The sequence below is a fragment of the Bombus impatiens genome, unplaced genomic scaffold (assembly GCF_000188095.3).
Source record: "Bombus impatiens unplaced genomic scaffold, BIMP_2.2 scf_0098, whole genome shotgun sequence".
NCBI lineage: Eukaryota > Metazoa > Arthropoda > Insecta > Hymenoptera > Apidae > Bombus > Bombus impatiens.
The window spans coordinates 306,436-330,064 of record NT_176517.1 but is presented as its reverse complement, the minus strand read 5'-3'; the positions used below and the strand labels follow the sequence as shown (position 1 = coordinate 330,064).

At 38.1% G+C, this 23,629-nt stretch overlaps 1 protein-coding gene across 1 annotated transcript in view; it reads right to left on the bottom strand.

Moving 5' to 3' along the window:
* The window catches only part of LOC100747957, a 261,408-nt gene that overhangs the window by 16,634 nt on the left and 221,145 nt on the right, over positions 1-23,629 (bottom strand). Inside the window, exon 4 of the mRNA XM_033318454.1 lies at positions 9,472-9,642. Within this exon, the coding sequence (XP_033174345.1) occupies positions 9,472-9,642 (171 nt within the window). The remainder of the gene's footprint in view (positions 1-9,471; positions 9,643-23,629) is intronic.

Below are 23,629 nucleotides of genomic sequence, written 5' to 3'. Positions count from 1 at the left end.
TTCTCATTTCGTTCAAACAACTAGCATAAATGGACGTAATGCTGTCGATGATAGCGTGTATCTCTTAGGTAATTACACAGAAATGGCTGCTTGATCGATTCGATACGAGGTTTTTATTGATTTCAAGTGTACAGTTATTCGTTATTCATTGCGTTGTACTACTTAGCCTTCCTATAAATCGTGTTCTTGACGGAAGAAAGACATCGATTTCGTGAATCGGAATTGTTTGAAAACGTTTATAGTGTTGTCTAAGCTTCAACGATGTATTAGTTATCTTCCAGAGTTTACATTATTATTTTGTTGCAGCGTTTAACTACTTTCAACGGTAAAACTTATCAGATATGTATCATTAATAGTTACGTCGGATTAATTCTTACGGTACAATGATTCGATAAATAAAGATAGTAGTAGAAGTGTATAAAAATATTTTCTGACTATTTTCATTTAACGAATGATCGTAACTAAAAATATGACTATATCTTCGTGAACAATTGTCCATTCGTAGAAATGGTACATAGCCATTTCGATAAGATACGAATACCAATGTAGAATGGCGGGATAATTCATCTGTCATCTGTTGATACGTTTATCATAAAAAATCGTGCGATCTTATCTGAAGATGGGAATTCGCATCACATACTTTTTTCTTTAAACAAATATTTGACAAACATTATTTGCCACGTATATTGCAAATAACGAACATTATACGTATATTTTATTTTATTTAAAATTCATATCCGGTATAGATTTTCAAATTAATCCGTTGGAAATATACTGGACTATGGATTTATTTAAGAGAAAATCTGCGATGTTAACGAATTTTGGTTATCCACGAATTATAAAACTTCCTATATCCCCGGAATCATCGAATACATTTTCGCGAGAACTTACGACAGGATTAGGGAGATAAAAAAGAGAACAAACACGCGGAACGGTAATTTACAACGTTCATTTTTCTTCGCTCGGTCGAATCAGTTTCTAACGATAATGAAAATGCACACGCGCGTACCGCAGCCACGCGAGGATAAGCATTATATTGAAATAAAGTATGCAGCGTGAATGTGTCGCAGAAAAAGGAAAAAATGTCGTATATCCATGCATCGTGCAGCGAGAATAATTCAAGCTTGGCAGCAGCGAGTAACGAGAATGCAGAAATCACCGGAGGGTATCGTTAAAGATTCAAGAGAATTATTAGACTAACGTAGCTCGTCGCTCTGCTGTCTGCATGATCCATCTTCCCATTTTCTTCTCCTCGAAACGTAACAGCATTTTACGCTTCTTCCCTATTTTTACGAGCAAGCAATTTTCTCAAATCACAGCGAAAAGGAAGGAAGAAAGAAGAAGTCCCGATAATTCGTCGACGATTTCACAGTCTGACCTGTTTCCTTCCGCATCGATTTAAGACCATATTATACTTATGAGAGAACCGTCATATCGGTTACAAGGAGATTAATGAGATATGTTATTGCAGGGCCGTGACTTGCCAAAGCTGTTCCCGTAATTACTCGTCCGAACATCTTAATGTAACATATGAAGCTGTACAAGTTTTACGAATCGCGTTATTTTCATGTAGCTGTTACACAGATGGTAAATTATCAGAAATATTAGCAAGTGTTGGAGTTTCGAACGAATGGCCAATGTACCATTGGCAAGTAAATTTCCCATTTACGAATGGGAAGTCGTCAATTCCATTTTTGCGAGATATGCACAATAGGAATTGCATAATATCACGCAGAACATTACGGCCGATAAAATGGAAAAGCAATCGTGCAAGTGTTTCATAGGAAATGTAGGTGCACGAAACTTCGAGAGAGCAGCCACATGTACGAAAAGACAATGATGATGAATGGCTGTTTTTAGATGATGATATCAAATGGAAATTTTGATAAATAGTTCTGTCATTCTTCTTTTATGAAAAGAGGAATTAATTTGAGTGGGATGAGGAGTGAGATAGTTATCACTAATTGTGGAAGAGAATGTAGGTAGAACTTGCGAAAGATAAAGTAACAACTTTAACGTAGAATGAATCGAGAAAACAGACGCAGCTGTAGAATGGAGGTAGGGAGAAGAGAGAAGAAAGGAAAGAAGAACATAACAGCATTGTATTCTTCTTCCCAGTATCTTCCAGGGGATGATATTTGATTTCTTGAACTTTGGTCAAACGGGAATGTTTTGCAAGAAATAGTTTTAGTCCGAAAACGGAAGAACAAGAAAAAGAAGTGGTAGGAGAAGAAGAAGATAAATGCCGTTGCGTTATTATATAGTATCATCTTTGTTATACTTTGCAAAGAAGATGGTATTTAAATTTTTCGATTTCAATGGATCTGAGGACATTGCTGGAAGGACGCTTAGAAAAGAAGAAGAGAGGAAGGAGGAGGAAGAGTAAAAGGAAAAAACGAGATGGCAAAGGAGAAAAAGAAGAAGAAGAAGATGAGAAGGAAGGAGAAAAGAAGATAAATAATATTGCTTTCTCGTATTCAATACTTTGCAGATAATAATATTTAATTTTTCTAATCTCGTTCGAACTATTGTAAGAGTGTCACGGAAAGAAATAGAATTTAGGTCAAGGAAGAAAAAAGAGAAAAGAATATTTAATATCTTTGGTTTCGTTCTTCTTGTATGTATATGTACATCAATTGAAAATACTGTCTTGTATATATAGAGTGTAACGTATGGAAATGAAGGGTACATCTTAAACCCTCAAGAACAAAATGCATTCAGTAACAGTATACGTGCTTGTGTGGGAAGGAGAAAGGACGTGCATATGTCATTGTTGAATCAATATCTAGGTCAATGGCGTTCCGCCGGCCATACACCTGTTCATTGTTCTGTAGTGGTGAAGTGGATACGTGATGAGTCGCGATAAATTACAAGCGAAGTTGACAGAATGTACCACAATTTGGCTGTCACGGGTACATACGACGTGACATCGTACAACGTATAACGTACAATATGAGACGATCCACCAAAAAGAAAAAGAAAAGGAAAGAAGAAACTATGTAATATTTTTAAAATTAACTCTAAAATTCTGTATTTTATTCGTGAAAGTAAATTATGTATAAATTACCAGTTTGACTACTTTAATGTTCTATTTGCTGCGTGTACTATGTACATGTATGAAAGAGTTTGAAGTGGACAGAAGTACGTTTCGAGATATACCTGATTTTATTTTAAAAACAAATTAAATCTATGCTGTAAGTACATAGAGTAATCTATCGCAATCTATCGAGATCTAACTCGAAACATGCAAGCATTATCGTGCCACGATCACGCCCTGTATTCACGTCCCTTTCATCGTTTTCAATCAGTACATTTCATGGAATACCTAACTTCCCCTCGCTTTGGATCGCGTGAAAATTCGATTTTACCGTGTACGTGAAAGTCAATTTTATACCATTACAGACGTCTGGTTATTATACCACGCTTTGAACGAAGAAGAGGGATAAACGTGAGATGGTTATCGAAACAAAAAAAGGTTATCCTTTCAACCGTATCTGAGTGAATATTTATCAATCTCGAAATTCCACCGTATCGCGATATTGTTTATTGACTGTGACATTTTTGTAAGATATCTGTATCTACTAGATCGTTTAATGAACGATTGTCGTCGCTTTCGTCGCTTTATTATACTTTTTCCCCGCGATACAACGAGTTTATATTCATCTTGACATAAGATCGTGCTTTCACGCGACACATGAATGGTAATTAGAACACCTTCGAGATACCACGGTCATCAATCTTTTTTTGCGACATGGTAGCACTTACCGGCGGTATCAAGATTTCAGAGCTTAGATAGATCAGCGCATTGTTGACTTCGAGTCCTTTTAAGCTTGAGAGTTCGCGAGATAAGAGATGTTAAAGCTTTTTGATCTGAACGTGCCTAGATCAATATTTCTTAAAATTTAAAGCGACGTTTTCGAACCTCGAGCCTCCAAGATCTACGCTTTCCAATTTATTTATTTATCTAAGCTCTTCAGCTTTTGGGAACTGTGCTTTCAAGATTGAAGCTTACGGACTTTGAAAATGTCGAGATTCGAGTTTTTAACTTCGACTAGAGACAACCGTTTTAAATCTGGAGCTTCTGTGGTTCTTTAAAAGAGTAAAGTCCTTAAATTTTTAATTTTGATGTTAAATCTTCTCAAGCTTGAGTTCTTGTGTTAAAAATTCTCCCATTTTAAATTTTCAATGACAACGTTTCCTGACTTTGGAAATTCCAAGTTCGTGGCTACTAACTCTTAAAGATTCGAGACTAGATCTCATTAACCACGAGCATTTGACCGTTGGCCGTAAATTTTTTAAGTCAAGGTTGTTTGGCTATCTATTGAATTATTTCGAATAGAGTTTCATACGGTTTAAGATAAGATCAGTATCAGTATGGAGTTTAATTTAGTAATTGTCCTATTATCTTAAACGACGTATACCTGTACAGCAATTTCGTGACGTTAGAGCTGCTTTTATACCAGAAGAAAATTTGGGCCGAATATTGTGTTATAGAACGGATATGCTGGTCAGAAAAATGAAATTCCAAAAGATAAAATACGGAATTAAATAAATGTTCAAATATTTTCCAGGGCCACTATATGCCTATCGCTCATAAGAATCCATACGGTTCAATATTCAGTTGGGAAATTATTAATTGGATGCATTACTTTCTACGTTCTTATGGAATTAGTAAGTTGTAAATTTATGTAATCAAAATCAAAAGACTTAACCATAGTATCTTTGCGTATAATAATAACATTAATGTATAATTAAATACACGATTCGGCGATATATTCATCGATCTCAGGTATTTTTCTCGAAATAACATCGATAGTCTTTCTGTCAATTTAAAGAAATCTACTTTGTCCATATAAATTTAAGAAAATTTTTCTACATTTCAATTTATGAAGTCGATCGGTGTAACTTCTCACCGGCACGATTAATTTTTAATAACATTAACGGACGAATATTGATCGACATTCACACGAATCCGAGTTGACATCGATACGAATAAGTAAGACAAGGCTTATCATCTATTCGAAGGAATTTTTTACGCGCAGAAAACTGCATCTGTCCCATCGGCTGGCGTGAGGGTAATGTGGGCCATGCAAGGTCGTTTGTTACGTAGCTACGTATTTCGAGAAGAACGTAATTAGGTGTGTGCCTGTTTTTTCTATCGTACGTCTGTTCCCTTCCTCGTTTTTCCGTCTATTCGCGCTGTGTAAAATGTCGCGGGATTGACTATATGCACGCGATTTAACGTGCCTAGAATGAAGTATTTAACAGACTGTAATGTAACCTCGGTCGGTTTGTGGGTACCATTCTAATTGCGTTTGTTCATTCACTCGCGCTTAACACGATGAATTTATTCGACCACGATTTCCAACTGTGCAGCTAGTTGAATGTCATGCCGATTTAAAGTACGTCGAGCTCATTAGTTCTATAATTAATTGCACTTGAATTATAATTTCGAAATATACATGTTGGATATGAAAGAAAGAGGAGATCGAATCTAGAGCTTTTAAATATTTTCTTTCATTTTTTTAGAGATTGTTTCAGGATTATATATGTTCTTTTCTTTTCCAAGGTAAATCAGTCCTGTTTTTTTAGCATTATCGTTTGATGTTGTTTCAGAGATAATTGTAGCAGATATTTAGTTTGATAGGGAACGTACACGAACAGAGAGATTTCAAAGTTTGATAATGGTTGGCGTACCTGTGTCAACAGAACGATAAATGAACAATTAAATTAGAGGTAGCCGAATGTTCCAAATCGTGAAAATCGATATTGTAGATATACATAATGCTAAATGGACAAATGGAAGTTTAATATTAATACTTGCGTATATGAATATTATTGTTATAACTTGTATTCGACACTTTTTACTACGTTACGGTAACTGGAATATACAGGATGTTCGGCAACAGATGGTAGAATCAAAATAAAACGAAGATGAAGAATAAAAAAGATACGACACTTCGTCTGTTATTTAATATTATAATATCTAAGAAGCTAGTAAAATATCTCTGAAGCTTGGGAAACTTCTCTAAGCGCCAGAAGATGGATGTACAGTGATTCTCAAAGCCTGTATATAACATTGATTAATTGCCCTTGTCAAATATAGTTCCATAATTTTGTAAAATTAGCAGTTGAACTTTCTTTTATCCATCACTGCACATTAAACGGTTAAATTATCTTCCTATGATTCTCCATATCTATCCAAACGTAAGTTTCCTTCGAAATTTAACATTCCAGAAATAAATTCTTTATAAAAGTTTCAACATTTCAATCTGTTCTGCAAAACTTGTCACAAAATTTCTTAAAACTTTGGATGGAGGTCTGGTAGGTAGCGTACGTTGCATGTTATATATCATGTGTCTGATGTAATATCACATGGTTGACATATCCAACTACTCGCTTGCACTGTATCAAACGTAACTTTCAATTCTAGCTTTACCCTCAGGAAATTTCATTCTTCCATTTCTTTCAGTTACAGACGCTAAACGTATTTTATCCTCTTTACAAATCTTTTCTCTCCATCGAGAATATTGTACAATTAATATATTAATCCAGCGAGGGCTTACTTTCAAAATCAATGTTTATTACTGTTATTATTCTCACTTTTTGCTGAATTATCCTGATTACTTAGTGGCTTATTATTTCTCGTTTTTCCTAATCTTTCGCTCGTATATTTCTCGTTAAAACCCTTCTGCCATTCTTTTATTTCTTTTTACAATCCCATTAAACTATTATTATCACAGTGGTACCTCTCCCCTTTTTTTAGACTTTTTCCCCTTTTAAGCTAAAAGAATTGGAGATACCAATTATCGTGGAGTTCGATGTCGAACGAGTCCATTAACATCGATATTGCAACATGCATAGTCCGTTTCGGTTGCCGATGTATATCGATACGAAATACAGATTCGTTTATTTACATGCATGCATTTACACTACGCTCGTCTATTAATTTCGTTGTCGTGGTACTCTAATGAGATGTAAAGCCGATTTGTTTTATGCACGCACGCTACTCGTTTCGTGATCGTATTATTAACAGGCGAGTGTTCAAGATTTTGCACGCGATATGTTCATTTTTCATCTGTTTCCCTCTCTCTCTCTACCCTTTCTTCAATTGTTTTCTTTCGTTCAACGAATTAATTCCGAATATTATGCATGCATGTACAAACGTATTCTTCTTCTACATTGTTTCGCGAAAACGTAGCGAATTTTATCTTCGTGTCTCTTTTCCATTCCTCGTTTTTCCGATATCTTCGTTGCACAATTGCAATTAAAATGTCGTTATGGTCTTTTTCTCCTTCATACGTTACCATCCTTTCCAGTGAAATTAAAATTGGAATAGACGATTTATAAATGGAAGTACAAAATTAAGATAAATGGAGGAATATAATTATCTGACATAAAATTTATTCGATACGGAATATCAACGTGGAACGAGACTGTACCGAATCGGTGAAATTAGTTTGAAATTTCAAAAACAAATTGTTGAAATCAATAGTGGTACATGTAAATTTATGCCAGTAATATAAAAGACAAAAGACAAAGGTAATAAAATTCACAATTAAGGAATCGTTAAAGTATCTTTTCTCTAAAAATTAAGACTATTAGGCCGAATGATAAGTTCATTCGCATTTTCTTAAGCAGTAATTACAAGAGATAAGGAATTGAAATAAATAAAGAACGAACGAAAAAGTATTGATATCGATAAGAAGATATTAAACATGAAATAAAATATCTATTGACTTAAAAATTATTATCTGCCGTATATACAAAGACGAACACATATAGTATCCGTTATATCCGTCACGCGGTTTTAGTTCACGCACGACTAGCGTGAAGGAAAATTTCAGTAAATTTCTCTCCATGACATTCACTGCTAAGAATAATTCCCCAAAATAACTCAGTTCTCTGTGGTTTTAATTACGCTCGATTAGCATAGCGGCGGTTACGACAGCAATAGGAAGTCGTGGAGCAGGCGGGAATGAGTGACGCGCCGTGAGACCCGGAAAAAGAGGAGACCGTCCAAAAATGAATACATACGTTGGCAAGTTGCAGCCTAGAATTGTACCTTTGTGATCGTCACGTTAAACAAGGCAGCCCGCGGCCGAAACAGAGAAAATGAAAGAACCCTGACGACTAGCGCGCTCTTGCATGGAGTTATTTGATTACGTATATGTCAGGCAAATGAGATATACTACAGTTTCTGGTCTGCCGTGAAATATTCGGTGAATTGTGGTCGAGTAGCTTTCACGTTCTCTGGCTGAACGGATGCTAGAATGCAGTTTCGTGGATTTTAATGTAAATTAATGTGACTACAATTTAACGGTATCAAAAGCACTCTCTATTTTTTATATAATCTCATCCTTCTTTGCCTTTTTATTTAAAAAAGTGGGGAATGTGACAGACAGCGGAAAATATAAACTGAGGATGTATAAGAATTATTTGACAATTTAAAAAAATACATGTACTGATTTACCCTTCGTAATGGAGTTTATGGTTTGGAAAATGAAGAACGATGGCAATTCTGTTTAAACAAAATAAAATTCGTGGAGTAGAGAACAGATTTGTACTTTTGTTATATTCAACTACTAATTGACAGTGACAAGTTTCTGAAAATTCGACGAAATAATGTCGTATTCATTCGACTCGTGTGAAGGGTGCGTTGCGGTAATTTGATCATAGAGATTCATTTATTTAAAAATTACAATGAATACGCCATGTGTGATGGTTAAATGGATATTTTCTGGAGTTGATAGCTGCAGCTGTGATCGCATTGTCGGTTGAATGCATTGTTTCAGAACACTTATCCGGCCGAATCAATCAACTGTTCGTACCGAATTTCACAGGGGCGAGATCGTATTTTTCGCGCGTATCCGCTGATTTTCTCTGTGCACATCGGCGCGATATATCCCTGTTAATTCATCACTCATCCTCATTGCAGTTACGTATAAGTTCAATAATTATCTTCACGCCGTAATTCAGGTATCGGTCATTAAAACGATAGATATTCCGCTTCACGTGATTTATTTTTTGGTAAAATGGAAATGGAACGAACGATACACTAAAGGGCGGTTTCTACGAAAATTATCTTCCCATTCATAGAAATGATATAAAAGAGAACAGTGAATTTTTACGAATCTTGTTTATGAATATATACCGGTCAGTATAAAATATACAATGCTTCATTTTGTAGAAAATGAACATAGCTATTTAACGAAAAATAAATACAGCTGTTTAACGAGTATACTTATGATATTTATTTATTATTACTATTATTTATTATTATTATTATTTATTAATATCTAATGGAAATCACTATTTGGAACTTAAAAAGACCAATGACCTTTTCTCAAATTTTTCTCATATCACACATTATTTGTACACTACATTTTCAGCAATAACATAAAAATTTAATTAATATATACAATTTGTAAAATATCTGGCTTAATATCAATGGAGAAAAACATACGTTACCTTAATTCCGTAATTGCTTTCCTCGTATATAATAGATACGTAACGCCACCCTATATTCCTCACGATGTCCACCATTGCTTTTACTTGATAGTGATCGCTCGGTATTGTACGCGAGAAATATTCGAAGCGTTGTTTGTTGGACAGTTCCGGGCTGGTTGAGAAGAAAGAGACCTGAAAGAAGTCGAAAGTTTTTATCTTTAATGCCCCTTTGTATTTCGAAGAAAACTATCGAGTATGCCTTTCAATCAATCTCATGAGTAACGTTCATATTCAATTCTAACTTGAATCTTCGACCTCTGAGTTTCTTCGAAACGTTATTCCATTAATTTTGTAAAACTAGAGTATTCAAAAACTTTTTATATTTGCCTGGAATATTTTAAATATTCTATAAATTTTTAAAATAATATCAAAAGAATATTTTTGTGATTTCATTTTTAGAATAATTTTCTCATTCCCCTGTGTTGCTTGGCTTTTGCAAAACATACAACAAGCATTATGCGCGAGAACATGAGTTATGCATATACATTGCTCTACAAATTCGTCTAGCGTAACTCGGATAGAATTAGTTTCCGTCTCATATGCTTGGGGACAAATGTCTAGCCATAATTACGTGTCGCTAACTTATGCCGCGATTCATCGCATAACATAAAACAACTTCCCAACATTAATCTTTTCCACATATTTCTTGCATTTTTAATTCGAAACTATTATATAAATTTCATTTTCTAAAACAATATCAGATAAAAATATAGTACGTATCTCTATTATCCTAAGAATAAAAGCAATAGAGGTTGATGTATTTTTCTTGTATTTCTAGATAATTTACAAATATTTGTAGGATGCGCGCAAATTTTCTCTGTGCACGTGTATATTTACCCATAATGTCCGTCATTTCGACGTTATATCTCGCGTAGTGGAACGCTAATAGAGGCATCGTAATAACGCACGATGAATTTAATTAGGACGTGAAATTGGACTCGTTGAAATTATTAAAGTCTCGTGTTTACTCGTTGTTCACTATCGGAATAATTTTAAGAGAAATCATAGCGATAGAAATAAGTTAAACTTTCCTTCAGGTGAGAGTAGTTTTCGAGATAACTATGAGGATTTCCTTCTGAAATTTCGTAAGTGCGTTCGAAGTTGCCTCCAAGTATTCCGACGAAAATTATCGCGAAGGAAAACTATGAGTAAGCTCTTAATATCTACCAGTCCTTATCTCAGATTTTCAATATCCAGACTGTTATTACTGTTTGTTTTCTTGTCTGAACAGAAAAGCTACATTAAATAATTAATAATTCTTCCGTGGAATCGAGAATCGTAGTTTATCGATCTACAAATGTTTATCGTTTTAAAATTGTGTTCACTGTTGTAGGAATTTCACCAACACGATTTTTAAATTTCCAATTATACGGACGCCTATTTCTCTCTGCCTCTCTTTGGATTTGCATAAAATGTAAATACGAGATTAAATATGCTCGAATTACAAACTCAATTTTTTTGGCTGGTTAAATAGTTATTAAGAATTTTTATTCAGAGGTTACGAAACAATCTTGAGACATTTATTCTAAGTGCAATATTTTTTTAGTTCCACGTCGTAAACGATTACAAGTCCAGATTACTTCAGTTCATGATTATACAATTTTCTGAAATTTTCTATAAGCTTCGCAATTTTTATGCATAATAATTTTCAAACTCCTCATTTACTACCTTTTCCGTTTTTACACGAATTTCGGTGACTGAGAGGGTTGCATTTTATTCTCTTTATTTATATTTTTTCCGATTTGCTCCCATTCATTTTGTCATTCATATAAATTTAAATGACTAACAGGATTCCAATTTTCTCTATTTATATCTCTCTCCAATTTATTCCCTATATTAATTTCCTTATTTACATAAATTTAAATAGCCAACAGAATTCTCTTCTTCTCCTGTTTCCAGGTTTCTTTATAATTTTCATGTAATTATCAATTTTTCTTACCAGTGTGTTATTTTTCTTTTACGTTTTTTGACATGGATCCGAATGATCAACCGGGTTCCATTTTTTAACTGGTCTCCGCGATTTATTTCGGTTGAGCGGCTCTTGATGGGCGCACGACATTTTTCGCGAGCAGTAACGAAAGAACGCGCTCGAGTGAGATTCAAGCCCGATCTCCGGCAGGATTTTCGTTCGCTGTTGTATAGTCGTAGCCAGTCCACGGGTTGCGCCCGTGGAAGATGAGTTTATGTAGCGAGAAACGAGTCTGCGTTATCTCCTGTTACGCTGGGAGCAGCTCAGCTTCTCTCCACAACGTTGCACGCCATTTTATCCCAGGCACTTTCTGCGTTTTAGCATCTGGTAAATCCATATAGAATGGACCGAATATATTTATCAATTTCTTTCAGGCACAGATTTTTCTCCATACCTGTTAACTTTTCGCTTAAATATCGCTATTATATGATTTTCGTTTAAAAGATGGGAACCTTCTTATGCGATAATTTACTCGTCAATGATATCGTCATAGTTAGTTAGGTATCAAATGGCAGATTATGAATTTCTCTTCTTTATTGAAGCGATTTAAATCTCCACCAACAGATTATTTTGAATAGATTGTATATTATAAATTACTTTTTTATGCCTTCAAGTTCCAATCCTCCAAAAACAAAAGATAGTTTGCACAAACAATTTTTACAATCTGATAACTTTCCAATCGGAGAGTCACTTGAGATTAATTTCTAATTTAGAGAATTCACTCGTAGAATTTTATTTCTTTCGTTATCGAACATGCTACTCTTATGTGAAATATTTGCTAGTATTAGTAATTTGTAAAATCTCTCTAAAATTATGGAAACACGATAGAGCGACTTCTTTGATGATGTTAGATATTTGTTTAATCTGCAGTAGTTTCTATAAATAAGATTTGTATAGGTTTTAACAGTTTTTACTTTTTCAATGAACGATTTAATCATCAGCTCGCAATCTTTTCGAAGATATTTTCTTCTGTCTTTCGAGTTCTATCTTTGACCATCGTATTCCCATTTATCTGTCTTTTCCTTCCGTTTTTGCTCGCCAAGATTAGTTTTTGTAGACTTTTCTTCGATCTTTCCAGATTCATTTTTCCTCTTCGGCCTTTAAGCTTCCCCTGTCCGTTCTTGAGGAACAGGAGAGGTTCAAGTAAGGGTGATAGGAGAAAGGTGAGATAAATGATGAATGAGAACGGTTGTAATGGGCTGATCTACTCGTTCATGGGACCGATAGACCCGTGTCTTAACCATAAAATCATTTAATAGCTAGAACAACGAATCTCTGCAAAAGGGGATTTCTAAAAACAGAAATCGATAGAAAGTTCTCTTTCTTCTTATTTTAAGAAAAAGAACAAGAAGAGAACAAAATTAAAATTTTAGATTACAGCTTTTATATGTATAAATTCTCGTGAATGAAATTTATAGAAAGTGTTGGATGCTTCCGCTTCTTTATTTTATTTTCATTGTTTCAATGAATCAGTTTAGTTCTTATGTCGAAACGTTTTTGCGTTTTCACAGGTAGTCTCATCCCGAGGTTGTTTCGAAATTGCAAATCCCTTTGTGAAGCGACTAAATGACGTTATCGTTAATTGAAACGGACCGGCTGCGCCCAAACCGCGCGAAATTGCAGGCCCCGTTGCAGAGACCTCAATAAAAGCGAAATAAACGAACGCACTCGATCGCTTTCGAGTCTTTCTCATATCTCGAAACAAAAGCTTTCAGCAGTTTCCCGATAGTTCTACAAATCCGTTACCATTCTCAGGTATTGTACTCGGCAAGCATATAAATGACAACTAACAAAGGAACAAATTGCAATTGTTGTACACCTTAGAATACGATCGCTAGATTGCGGATTTTTATGCATTTATGGGAAGCTTTAAGATACAAAAATCCATGGAATGTACATAATTTACAAAATCATAAAAAATGTGCGAAGTATAGTTATCCCTTACGATATTTAATAATCGAAACAATTTTCTACTTGAGCTCAATTTTTGTTTAATTACATAAAAACACGAATTTGTACAAATATCAGTAGTTTAACAATCTTTGACAAAGATCTTCATACAATTCTTATAACTAGGCTATTTTTATTTACATAAAGCATATTGTGCTTATTATGTAAATCTAGATAAGTATACAGTAATATAAAAGTACAAAAGTATTCTCCAATGAAGTGTCTTTTTTCAGGTGCTATACATTTCATTCTTATAATACTAAAGTTTCGTAGTCGTACAATATTCTAAAAATACTCGTAAAAATACTCTTAAATGATACGAAATTTAATATAGTCAATTAGATCTAATTAATTGATATTTAAAAGTAATATCAAAACTGCAACGATGCGCAATTACTTATAACCACTATGAGTGAAACAGCTTTTAATCATTTTGGAATAGTATTACACTGTAATTGTGTATCGTAATATCGTAGAGTTTTTTTGTTTTAATAAAAATGACCTTCTTATAGATTGTACGAATCTAAATAATTATGTAAATTCAAACGAAAATTATTGTTCTCTGTTCGTCATTCTTTTTCGTTTCATTATAGTAATTATCATGGAGAATAATAGAGTTTTGTTTCATTTCCTTTGAGACATTTCTTTGGTGAGATTACATCGAATACTAAATGAATTTTGGCCAATGATTATGCATTTGCAAACGATATGTGTTTGCAGCAGTCGTTTCACGCTACTGGACACTGTAAAATTACGCGATTTTCGATGTGTCAAAACTCGTTGTTCCGAATGAAATCACGAGACCTCTAAAATGCTGTTCATATCAATCCACAAGTATCCAATAAGGCCACTGATAGGCCAATAGCGGCGCGACTCTTTACCATTTGCTGATTGTTGCTGAATTACTTATGTAATTGCAATTCGTATTGCTGGCTTGCAGCGTAGTTATTGGTTTGTTCTCTTGTCAACTGCTGCTTTTATTGCTGGCTATAATTGCCATACATTCTTTTCATTACGACTTTTTTACAATTGCGATCTTTTTTAAAACCCAGGAGATATTACACGAAATATTGCAAAATTATTGTCCCGAAGAGTATTTCGTTTTTCTTAACGCTAGAACTAAAAATGATGAGTTTTATATTTTTTGATTTTGCAAACTACTGAAAGCATGCAGATGCTTTTGGCAAAATTAATTCTCAATGTTTTTCACTTTTTTCTGTTTTCGATGTTCGTAAAGCGCAAAACTAGTCGTTAGCAAAGTTTTTTATTAATTATTATTAGGTTGTCCCAAAAGTTTCTTTCGTTTTATAAGGAAATAATCGATGCACAATATTTTTTGTTTTATATTGTTTTATATTATTTTATTGAATTATGTATGATTCATTTTGTTCTATTGGAACATATCATACATAACTCAATAAAATAATATAAAACAAAAAATGTTGATTATGGATTATTTCCTTACAAAACAATCTAATGATTTATTTCTTACTTACACTCCCGTCCACAACTGTCACAAAACTTAGGAAAACGTGATAACCCTAATTTGCAACTTCGATGTAAATAACCTTTACAAATTTCTTTTTACATATTCAAAATCGTTTCCTTGAGACCGGCAAGTATCTTAATACTTACGAAGGGAAGTGTATTTATCAGCGATCTGACACGCTAGACACGATTACGTGTATCTATTTGTTTTCATTACATCACTTTAATTTCAAATCATTCGTATACTACAAATCGGTAGTTCTAATATGAAATTTTAATATATCATTCGCAAATATCATCACTTCATCACAGTCATTCTTATTCCTGTCAGAAGTCAATTCTAATCCAGTTATGTTGAAGATTTCCTAATAATATCTAGATCTGATGAAAATTCTATCAATGTAAGTCGAGGCGTGAATAGGATAAAAGAGAAATCGTAATGATCCTCCGTGAGAGGTAGATGAATGAGAACTTTGATATAAATGTCGAGACAGGCTATTAGCTGAAATAAAGGGGCGTAAAAATATTCACCACCAACGCCGAAACAGTTTTTCTCCTTTGTTTCTTTCAAACTATGCGCAAGCTTTTCATTCCTGTTTCGTCTTCAATTTTATTATTTCGCTCTGAAACCCTGCCATTTTTCCCCCATTTTTCACTCGTTCGCGAATATAATACTTTCGTTGAGCTTATTCGAACAACAGCCTTCTTAACTAACTTACAGCAAGTATTCTCGTCCGTGCTTCGAGTTGTGCTAAGATGTTATCATAGAACGATGGTCGATAGAAAGTTCGTTATAACTACAGAATTTAAAAAGCGTTTAGAAGCGAAGGCAACCGTGTGAAATCGCTTTAACCTGGTCCCGTCGATCCCGGGAACAAAAGACTGAATAACCGTAGATTGTAGTCGCTTTTTTGAACGACAAAAGAAATATGAATAATTCTTTAATCTTTCATTCTTCTACGATTTTATTTCTGATGAAAGTGAGGGGATTACAGCTGGTGTCGTTTCCGATTGTTTCAACGTTGTAGCATCGAATATTTATAATTAACGGTTGAAGAAAAATTTTAATTAAAGCTACATTCGATGACAACTGGCGCGCGTGGTTCTGTTTACAATTTAATCCGTAATTTCCTTTAAATTTTAATAATTTATTCATTTAATATTCGCGTTATGCAATTCGACTCGTTGTTAATAATGTAGCAATTAAAATTTTGCGATCTTTCTCGTCTGAACTTCGTTGCCCTTTATATCCTTTAGCCAGTCACTCGAGATAATTGCCGGTTAACTTTTTCTACTAGGTTGGAAAGTTTCTTGCGAACCTGTAAACTATCGCGAAGACTAATCGACTACCGGGCTCGAGTAATCTAATCGTTTTCTTGACCCGTGTTTCTTCAGCGTTTCACGTTTTTCTTTATCACTTCGTAATGGCCGTTTTGGCTTCCTTGCCATTTCGACGCTTTTATCGTTATAAAGCGCCAGCTAGAAAATAACGTGGCAGCTATTACAATAGCTCGAAAACAACTTTCTTGTCATTTGTCTTTCTCGTTCTACAACTTGTTCTTCCCCTCTTTGTTTCTCGACATTGCTTCCTGCAATTCGATACCATTTTTCAACACAACACTTTTTCTGATCTTTTTAACCCTGTTTCCAGCAATAAAGTTTAGTAATTTCGAGAGTGACGATGCATTTATCGATTGGCTTCGACAAGTTTTTCCGAGAATATCTGTTAAACACTTATTAGCATACAAACAGCGATTGGATAAAACATTGTACATAATAATTATTAATTACGTAGTTGATTGTTGATATTCATGCATTTATTTATGAGATAGCTAATGATAGAAAAATATAGGGAATGCATATTATTCGTACAAATATATGAAATATCTAAAGTATAATACTTGTTACAGTATTTAGTAAGCGAAACGTATTGGCATTTAGATTCCATTTTTCTGGTTACGTTCATAAAAATATGAAATTTCCCGAAAATTCAAAATAGCCATTTATACATGTAAATATAGAAAGTAAATATAGAAAGTAATTATAACGTTTAATAAACGAGAAACAAATCATTCAGATCCAATTCCTTTAGTTATATCCACAAACATATGAATATTTCCATTATTTCCACTATTTTCCGGTTCATTTTACAATCCTTCTGACATTACTTCAAATAACAAAAATCAAACAATAATAAAAATTTCTAGAGTGGCAAAAGGTATTAGCAGATATCCTTGTTTTTCAATGAAAAGCTTCTTCATCAGGTTCTGCGTTTCATCTTTATTCACATTCAATTTTTGTAGTTATATGCAGGTACTATTAAATCTGTATTCTCGACCAATCGCGGGGAGAGTTCGTAATCGACGTAATCGAGAGGAGAGACGTCAACGGGGGTCGTAAATCCCCGTTACGATTATAACAATCGACACCACGAATTGATCGATCCCCTGATTTCCGTTGAGATAATAGGGGTGATTGAGTTTGTATAACACTGTGATTCACAGAATTATAAATTATATATTTCCAACACTTAGATTACACTGCCAAGGAAAAATAAATAGATAACAACTTGTCGCACGAGGATGAGATAGATATGTGAGCTAGAGCAGGACTCTTATAATGAAAGTTAATGTATTAGTGGACATAGCACTATAATATATTTAGGAGAGGAGACGTATGTTCGACAACACCGAGAACCGACTGTGTTTCGAGAATATTTTTAAGCTTTAGAAATTCTTCAAGACAAACGGATTGAAGACACATGGCGAAACAATACAGGGAAGTGAAAGTTATGGTGGGTCCTTAGGTTTATTGAGGGTCGAAGTGACGTTATGCAGGCCGGTTGTTGTCCGGTCGCGGGGGCTGGCATGCAGATGTTTTAGGCGGCGTAACATCCTCCCCCCGTTGAGAGGGCACGGATCAAATTCTGGCTGTGGAGTCAGGTGCGTCGTTGGTGACCTCCTGGCTGTGGGGTCAGGTGCGTCGTTGGTGACCTCCTTCGCTCCGTGTGGACGTTCGGCCTCGTCTGGATCTGGGTGAATGGGTAAGGGGAGCAGTCTTTTGACACCGCGGTCCAGGATGCTTGTTGCCGTCTGCGCGGTAGCGGTCCGGATGATTCCATCGGCTCCTGGATGGACCTTGATTATGCGGCCCAAAGGCCACTGCATAGAGGGCACGTTATCCTCCCTGAGGATTACTACGGTGCCTTCACGAATGTTATGTTTGCCCTTGTCCCATTTCTTGCGGCGGGTTAGTTCATTTTGGTACTCTCGATACCATCTGCTCCAGAAGTGCTGCTTAATCTGGTGAATGCGCTGCCAACTGAATAGTCGGCCTGATGGAACTGTTCTAAAATCACGCTCCCGTAAACTGGTTAATGTATCACCGATTAGAAAATGACCGGGAGTGAGGACAGGAGGATCTTTCGGATCGGATGAGATGGGCGTCAGTGGGCGTGAATTGAGAATGGCTTCAATCTCGATCACAAGGGTATTGAGATGCTCACTGCCCGGAGTATCCCATCTTCGTCGAGGAAGGGGTTTAATGGCTGAAGTTTCCCTCCAACGTCCTCGCTTCGATTTTTCTGGAGGGTCCGAATTTCAGGCGCGAAATGACTGGATTGTATTATTTTTATTATTCTGTTGCGCGATGCAGTTAGTTTGTTTGTGGTGAGATGGGCAGATCGGTGTTGCCTATGTCTCCATCGAGGACACCAGGCGACGATTCTTATTAGTCTTGGCCAAGACGAGTAACGATGGAGGAGTGTGTTGTTGTTAATATTCGTTTTCAGACAGATCGTCTTTCTTTGCTCCAGGAGGTCGACTACCGGTGTCGGGCTCCAGACCGGCCAATAGTTTTCGCTTTGCAGGAGCCACCTTGGCCCGTTTTTCCAAATGGACGGACATAGGAATTCCTTGGATGTCTGGCCTCGGGAGATGAGATCCGCTGGATCATCGTCGGTAGGCACATGATGCCAGTCGGAGATATTGGTCTTGGTCTGTATCTCGGCGACTCGATTCGCCACAAATGTCTTCAAGGTGTGCGGCGAAGACCTGATCCAATGGAGCACGATGGTGGAGTCAGTCCAGTATACGATCCGCGATATCTTAGTCGTCAGGGCCTGTCGTATTGTCGAAATCAAGGACGTCAAAATAAGTGCCCCGCTTAATTCGAGACGTGGTATGGAGAGCGATTTGAGCGGCGCTACCTTCGATCGCGCCGTGAGGAGTCGAATCCAAATATTGTTCTTTTGGTCCGTCGTCCGCACGTAGACGCACGCCCCATTTCGTTGCGGATTCTATGATGGTCTTCCGAGGGAACCTTACCGCATTCAACAACGGCAATTGTGTGTCGTATTTGATCCATTCTGTGTGTACGTCTGTCGAACCGCATTTAACAACGGCAATTGTGTGTGGTATTGGATCCATACTGTGTGTACGTCTGTCGGAAGGGATTCGTCCCAATCTACCTTCAATGTCCAGACTTGTTGCAAAATCATTTTTGCTCGGACGATTACCGGCGCGAGCAATCCTAGTGGATCATAGATTTGTGCGATGACTGAACTGATTGATCGCTTTGTGACTCGGGAAGTGTCACTTCGATCGTCTTACGAATATAGAATGGAATCGTCGGCTGAATCCCAAAAGACGCCGAGTGTTTTTAACGTGGATGACTCACCGAGATGTATTTTCTAGTTGGTGTCTTCCTCTGGTAGCCCTCGTAGCAGATCCCGATCGTTTGATGCCCATTTGCGGATATTTAGACCGGCTAGCTTGAGTAATTTCGTGAGATCATTCCTGACTGATAAGGCTTCGTCCTTCGTATCGGCTCCGGTCAACGCATCGTCGACATAGAAGTCTCGCCGCAGAATTTGCGCTGCTCTCGGAAATCGAGGTCCCTCATCTTCTGCCAACTGTTTGACATCGGATGGCCAGATACGGGGCTGCGGATAGACCGAACGTTACGGTGTTGAGTCGGTAAGTTTCGATCTCTCCGTTGTCGGCACGCCGGAACCTTACCGCATTTAACAACGGCAATTGTGTGTGGTATTGGATCCATACTGTGTGTACGTCTGTCGGAAGGGATTCGTCCCAATCTACCTTCAATGTCCAGACTTGTTGCAAAATCATTTTTGCTCGGACGATTACCGGCGCGAGCAATCCTAGTGGATCATAGATTTGTGCGACGACTGAACTGATTGATCGCTTTGTGACTCGGGAAGTGTCACTGATCGTCTTGACCGAATATAGAATGGAATCGTCGGCTGAATCCCAAAAGACGCCGAGTGTTTTTAACGTGGATGACTCACCGAGATGTAGTTTCTGGTTGGTGTCTTCCTCAGGTAGCCCTCGTAGCAGATCCCGATCGTTTGATGCCCATTTGCGGATATTTAGACCGGCTAGCTTGAGTAATTTCGTGAGATCATTCCTGACTGATAAGGCTTCGTCCTTCGTATCGGCTCCGGTCAACGCATCGTCGACATAGAAGTCTCGCCGTAAGATCTGCGCTGCTATCGGAAATCGAGGTCCCTCGTCTTCTGCCAATTGTTTGAAACATCGGATGGCCAGATACGGGGCTGCGGATAGACCGAACGTTACGGTGTTGAGTCGATAAGTTTCGATCTCTCCGTTGTCGGCACGCCACAGAATCTTTTGATAAGGACGATCTTCTGGACGTAGGATGAATTGACGGTACATTTTCTCGATGTCGCCGGTAAGGACATATTGAAATGACCGGAATGTCAATAGGATGTTTCTCAGGTCTTCTTGTAATTTCGGGCCTGTATGAAGGGCGTAGTTTAGAGAAACTCCCGTGGTACTTGATGCTGAGCCGTTGAACACAACCCGGAGCTTGGTGGTGTCGCTCGACTCCTTGATCACGCCGTGATTTGGTAAATAATATCCGTGGTCGTTGGCGTGATCCGTGTTGATCTTCGTCATGTGACCCAAGTCTAAATATTCTTGAATCACAGCACTATACGCGGTTTCATATTGTTTGCCGCGTTGGCATCGACGATGAAGAGATGCGATCCTGCTCATTGCAGCGGCCTTCGATGATCCTAGTGAGGAAAGCTTTTCGTTGAATGGTAATGCAACGATGTATCTGCCTTCCTTGGTTCGGACATGGTTTCGGAAATGTTCTTCACATAGTCGTTCAGATTCTGAAAGACGAGTAGTGGCCGGTCCCTCGTCGATCTCCCAAAACCGCGCAAGGTCCTCTTGCAGAGCCGTTGTGGTTGCGTGGAATGTATTTATCGCGGTTTGGGACGTTGGACTCCCCCCGATTACCCAACCGAACCGTGTTTTTTGGAGACGCTTTTGGACGTTGGACTTCCCCCGATTACCCAACCGAACCGTGTTTTTTGTAGACGCAGTTCAGGTTCGCCTGGTTGCGCCAGATTGACCTGCCCGATGCACAGCGACGCAAATGTTGATCCGGTGCTAAGCAAGACATCGATCGGGGCTGGGCAATGGAATTGTGGATCGGCTAATTGGATATTTCTGGGTAATCCCAAACTCGAGGGGTCGATGGGCTCATTTGGTATGAAGGTCGGTATGGCCGGGATAACAAGAAATCTCAATGTTTTCTTATACTTGCCGGTTGGGATTTGGACGAGGAGGTTGGGGCGGTGTTCTTGATCCGTGCTGAGCGTGACTCATACGAGGCATGCTCTTTCGTATCTCTTGGAGCCGAAGATGTATGTTTCCGTGAAGTGTCGGATGTACGCCTCGACTTGTGGGACGACCGCGACTTCGATGATCCAGATGGTGATTGTCCAGCGGAGGCTCGCTTGTGTGATGGACGACTGCCCGACGACCGACCGCTCGGTGAGCGATTGCCCGACGACCGACCACTCGATGAGCGACTGCCCGACGACCGACTGCTCGGCGACCAACTGCTTGCCGACCGACCGCTCGACAATCGGCCGCTCGACGGCCGTGAGTCTACCTGGGTTTGTTCGCGGTGTAGATAAGTATGGTGTCGGTGACCGCAGATACGACACGAACCCGATGTACACTGTGTCGGCGAATGTCCTCTGCCTAGGCAATTTATACACAACGATGCCTTCCTCACGATCTGAAAACGTTTTGTCGCTGATTTGGCCTTGAAGTGTCTGAGCTCGTGAGGTCCGCTGCAGGTCGGACACACCAACGTCCTGCTGGTTGTAGCAAATGTTCGACCATGCGATATGGTTGTTCACCGACTGTGGTGTTTGTGGGTTGACCCTTTTGATTCCTTCGCTTTAGAGAGGAGTTGAGTCCTGTTCGCCCGTGTTTTGAGAAAGTCTATCAGATGCTGATAGGATGGCACCTGTTGGCGGGGCAGTGTGCGTTGCCATTTACGCAGGCTGGACGAGGGCAATTTCGACGCGAGCAATTCGATAATCGCTATATTTGATGTGACAGGCTGTTTTAGGTTTTCGAGCGCCTTTAGATTTACGCTGATGGTTTTCAACAAATCCTTTAGGGCTTCTGGAGTTTCCTTTTTGATTTCCGGATAGTTGCGCATCAAATTCCAATGGTGCATGCAGATTTGGAGGGGGCAATTGAACTTATCCTTCAGTGTGTCTAGCGCTATGGGATAGTTGGCCTCCGTGAGTTGTAGTGACTGGATACTCTGTGCGGCCCGTCCAGTTATAGATGAGCGTAGATACTGGAACTTTTGGACCTTCGTCAAACTTTCGTTGCGGTCCACTGTGGATGAGAACGTGTCGTAGAAATAGGTCCAGTTCTCGAGGGCACCGTCGAATTGGGGCAAGCGGACCTCTGGAAAGGTGGTCGGCTCTGGTTTCTGGCATGTCTCGCCTGTTTTTGTTGTCGACGGGGTTGTTGCTGACATTTGCTCAAAGAGACCTAGGAACCGCATGTCAAGCTCCCGATGCTCTTGCGATAACGAAGTTAAACGCGCAGCTTCCCCCTCATCTAACCCTTCTAACTCTTCTTGAATCGCGAGTATCCTCCTCCAGTTATCATCGAACGAGTTGCGGCAAGATATTAGGAAGTTTCTGTTTGCCTTCCCAGACGCTTCGTATTCATCGAGTTCGCGCTTTAGGGTTGCAAGCCGACCGGCTAGGGCGCCTCGTCTCCGCCGTAACGTGCTGATTGGATCAGCTTGGGCCATATTTGATTTTAATAATATGAACGATCTTACCTTGATCAAATGGACGTTGATCTGGAATTTGGTTGATAATCGTTACGATGCGGCGTGGGCTCGTGTAGATGCTGAGCGAAGGAGGTGCTCCTCTCCGATGGCGGTTCCTTTGGTCAGTTGACTAAGTGGTTGAAAATTGGATTTCACGCGACACTGTATAGTCTAGTGACTACTGGTCAGTGCACTTTTTGGTGGCACGAAATCCGGCTCGAAGGACCATGTTTTTTCGACCAATCGCGGGGAGACGCAGTCGCTAAGAGAGACGTCAACGGGGGTCGTAAATCCCCGTTACGATTATAACAATCGACACCACGAATTGATCGATCTCCTGATTTCCGTTGAAATAATAAGGGGTGATTGAGTTTGTATAACACTGTGATTCACAGAATTATAAATTATATATTTCCAACACTTAGATTACACTGATGAGCATAGATAGATAGATAATCACTTATTGCACGAAGATAAGATAGATATGTACGTTAGAGCAGGGCTCTTATAATTAGATTTAGTGTATTAGTGGACGTAGCACTATAAGATATTTAGGAGAGGAAATGTATG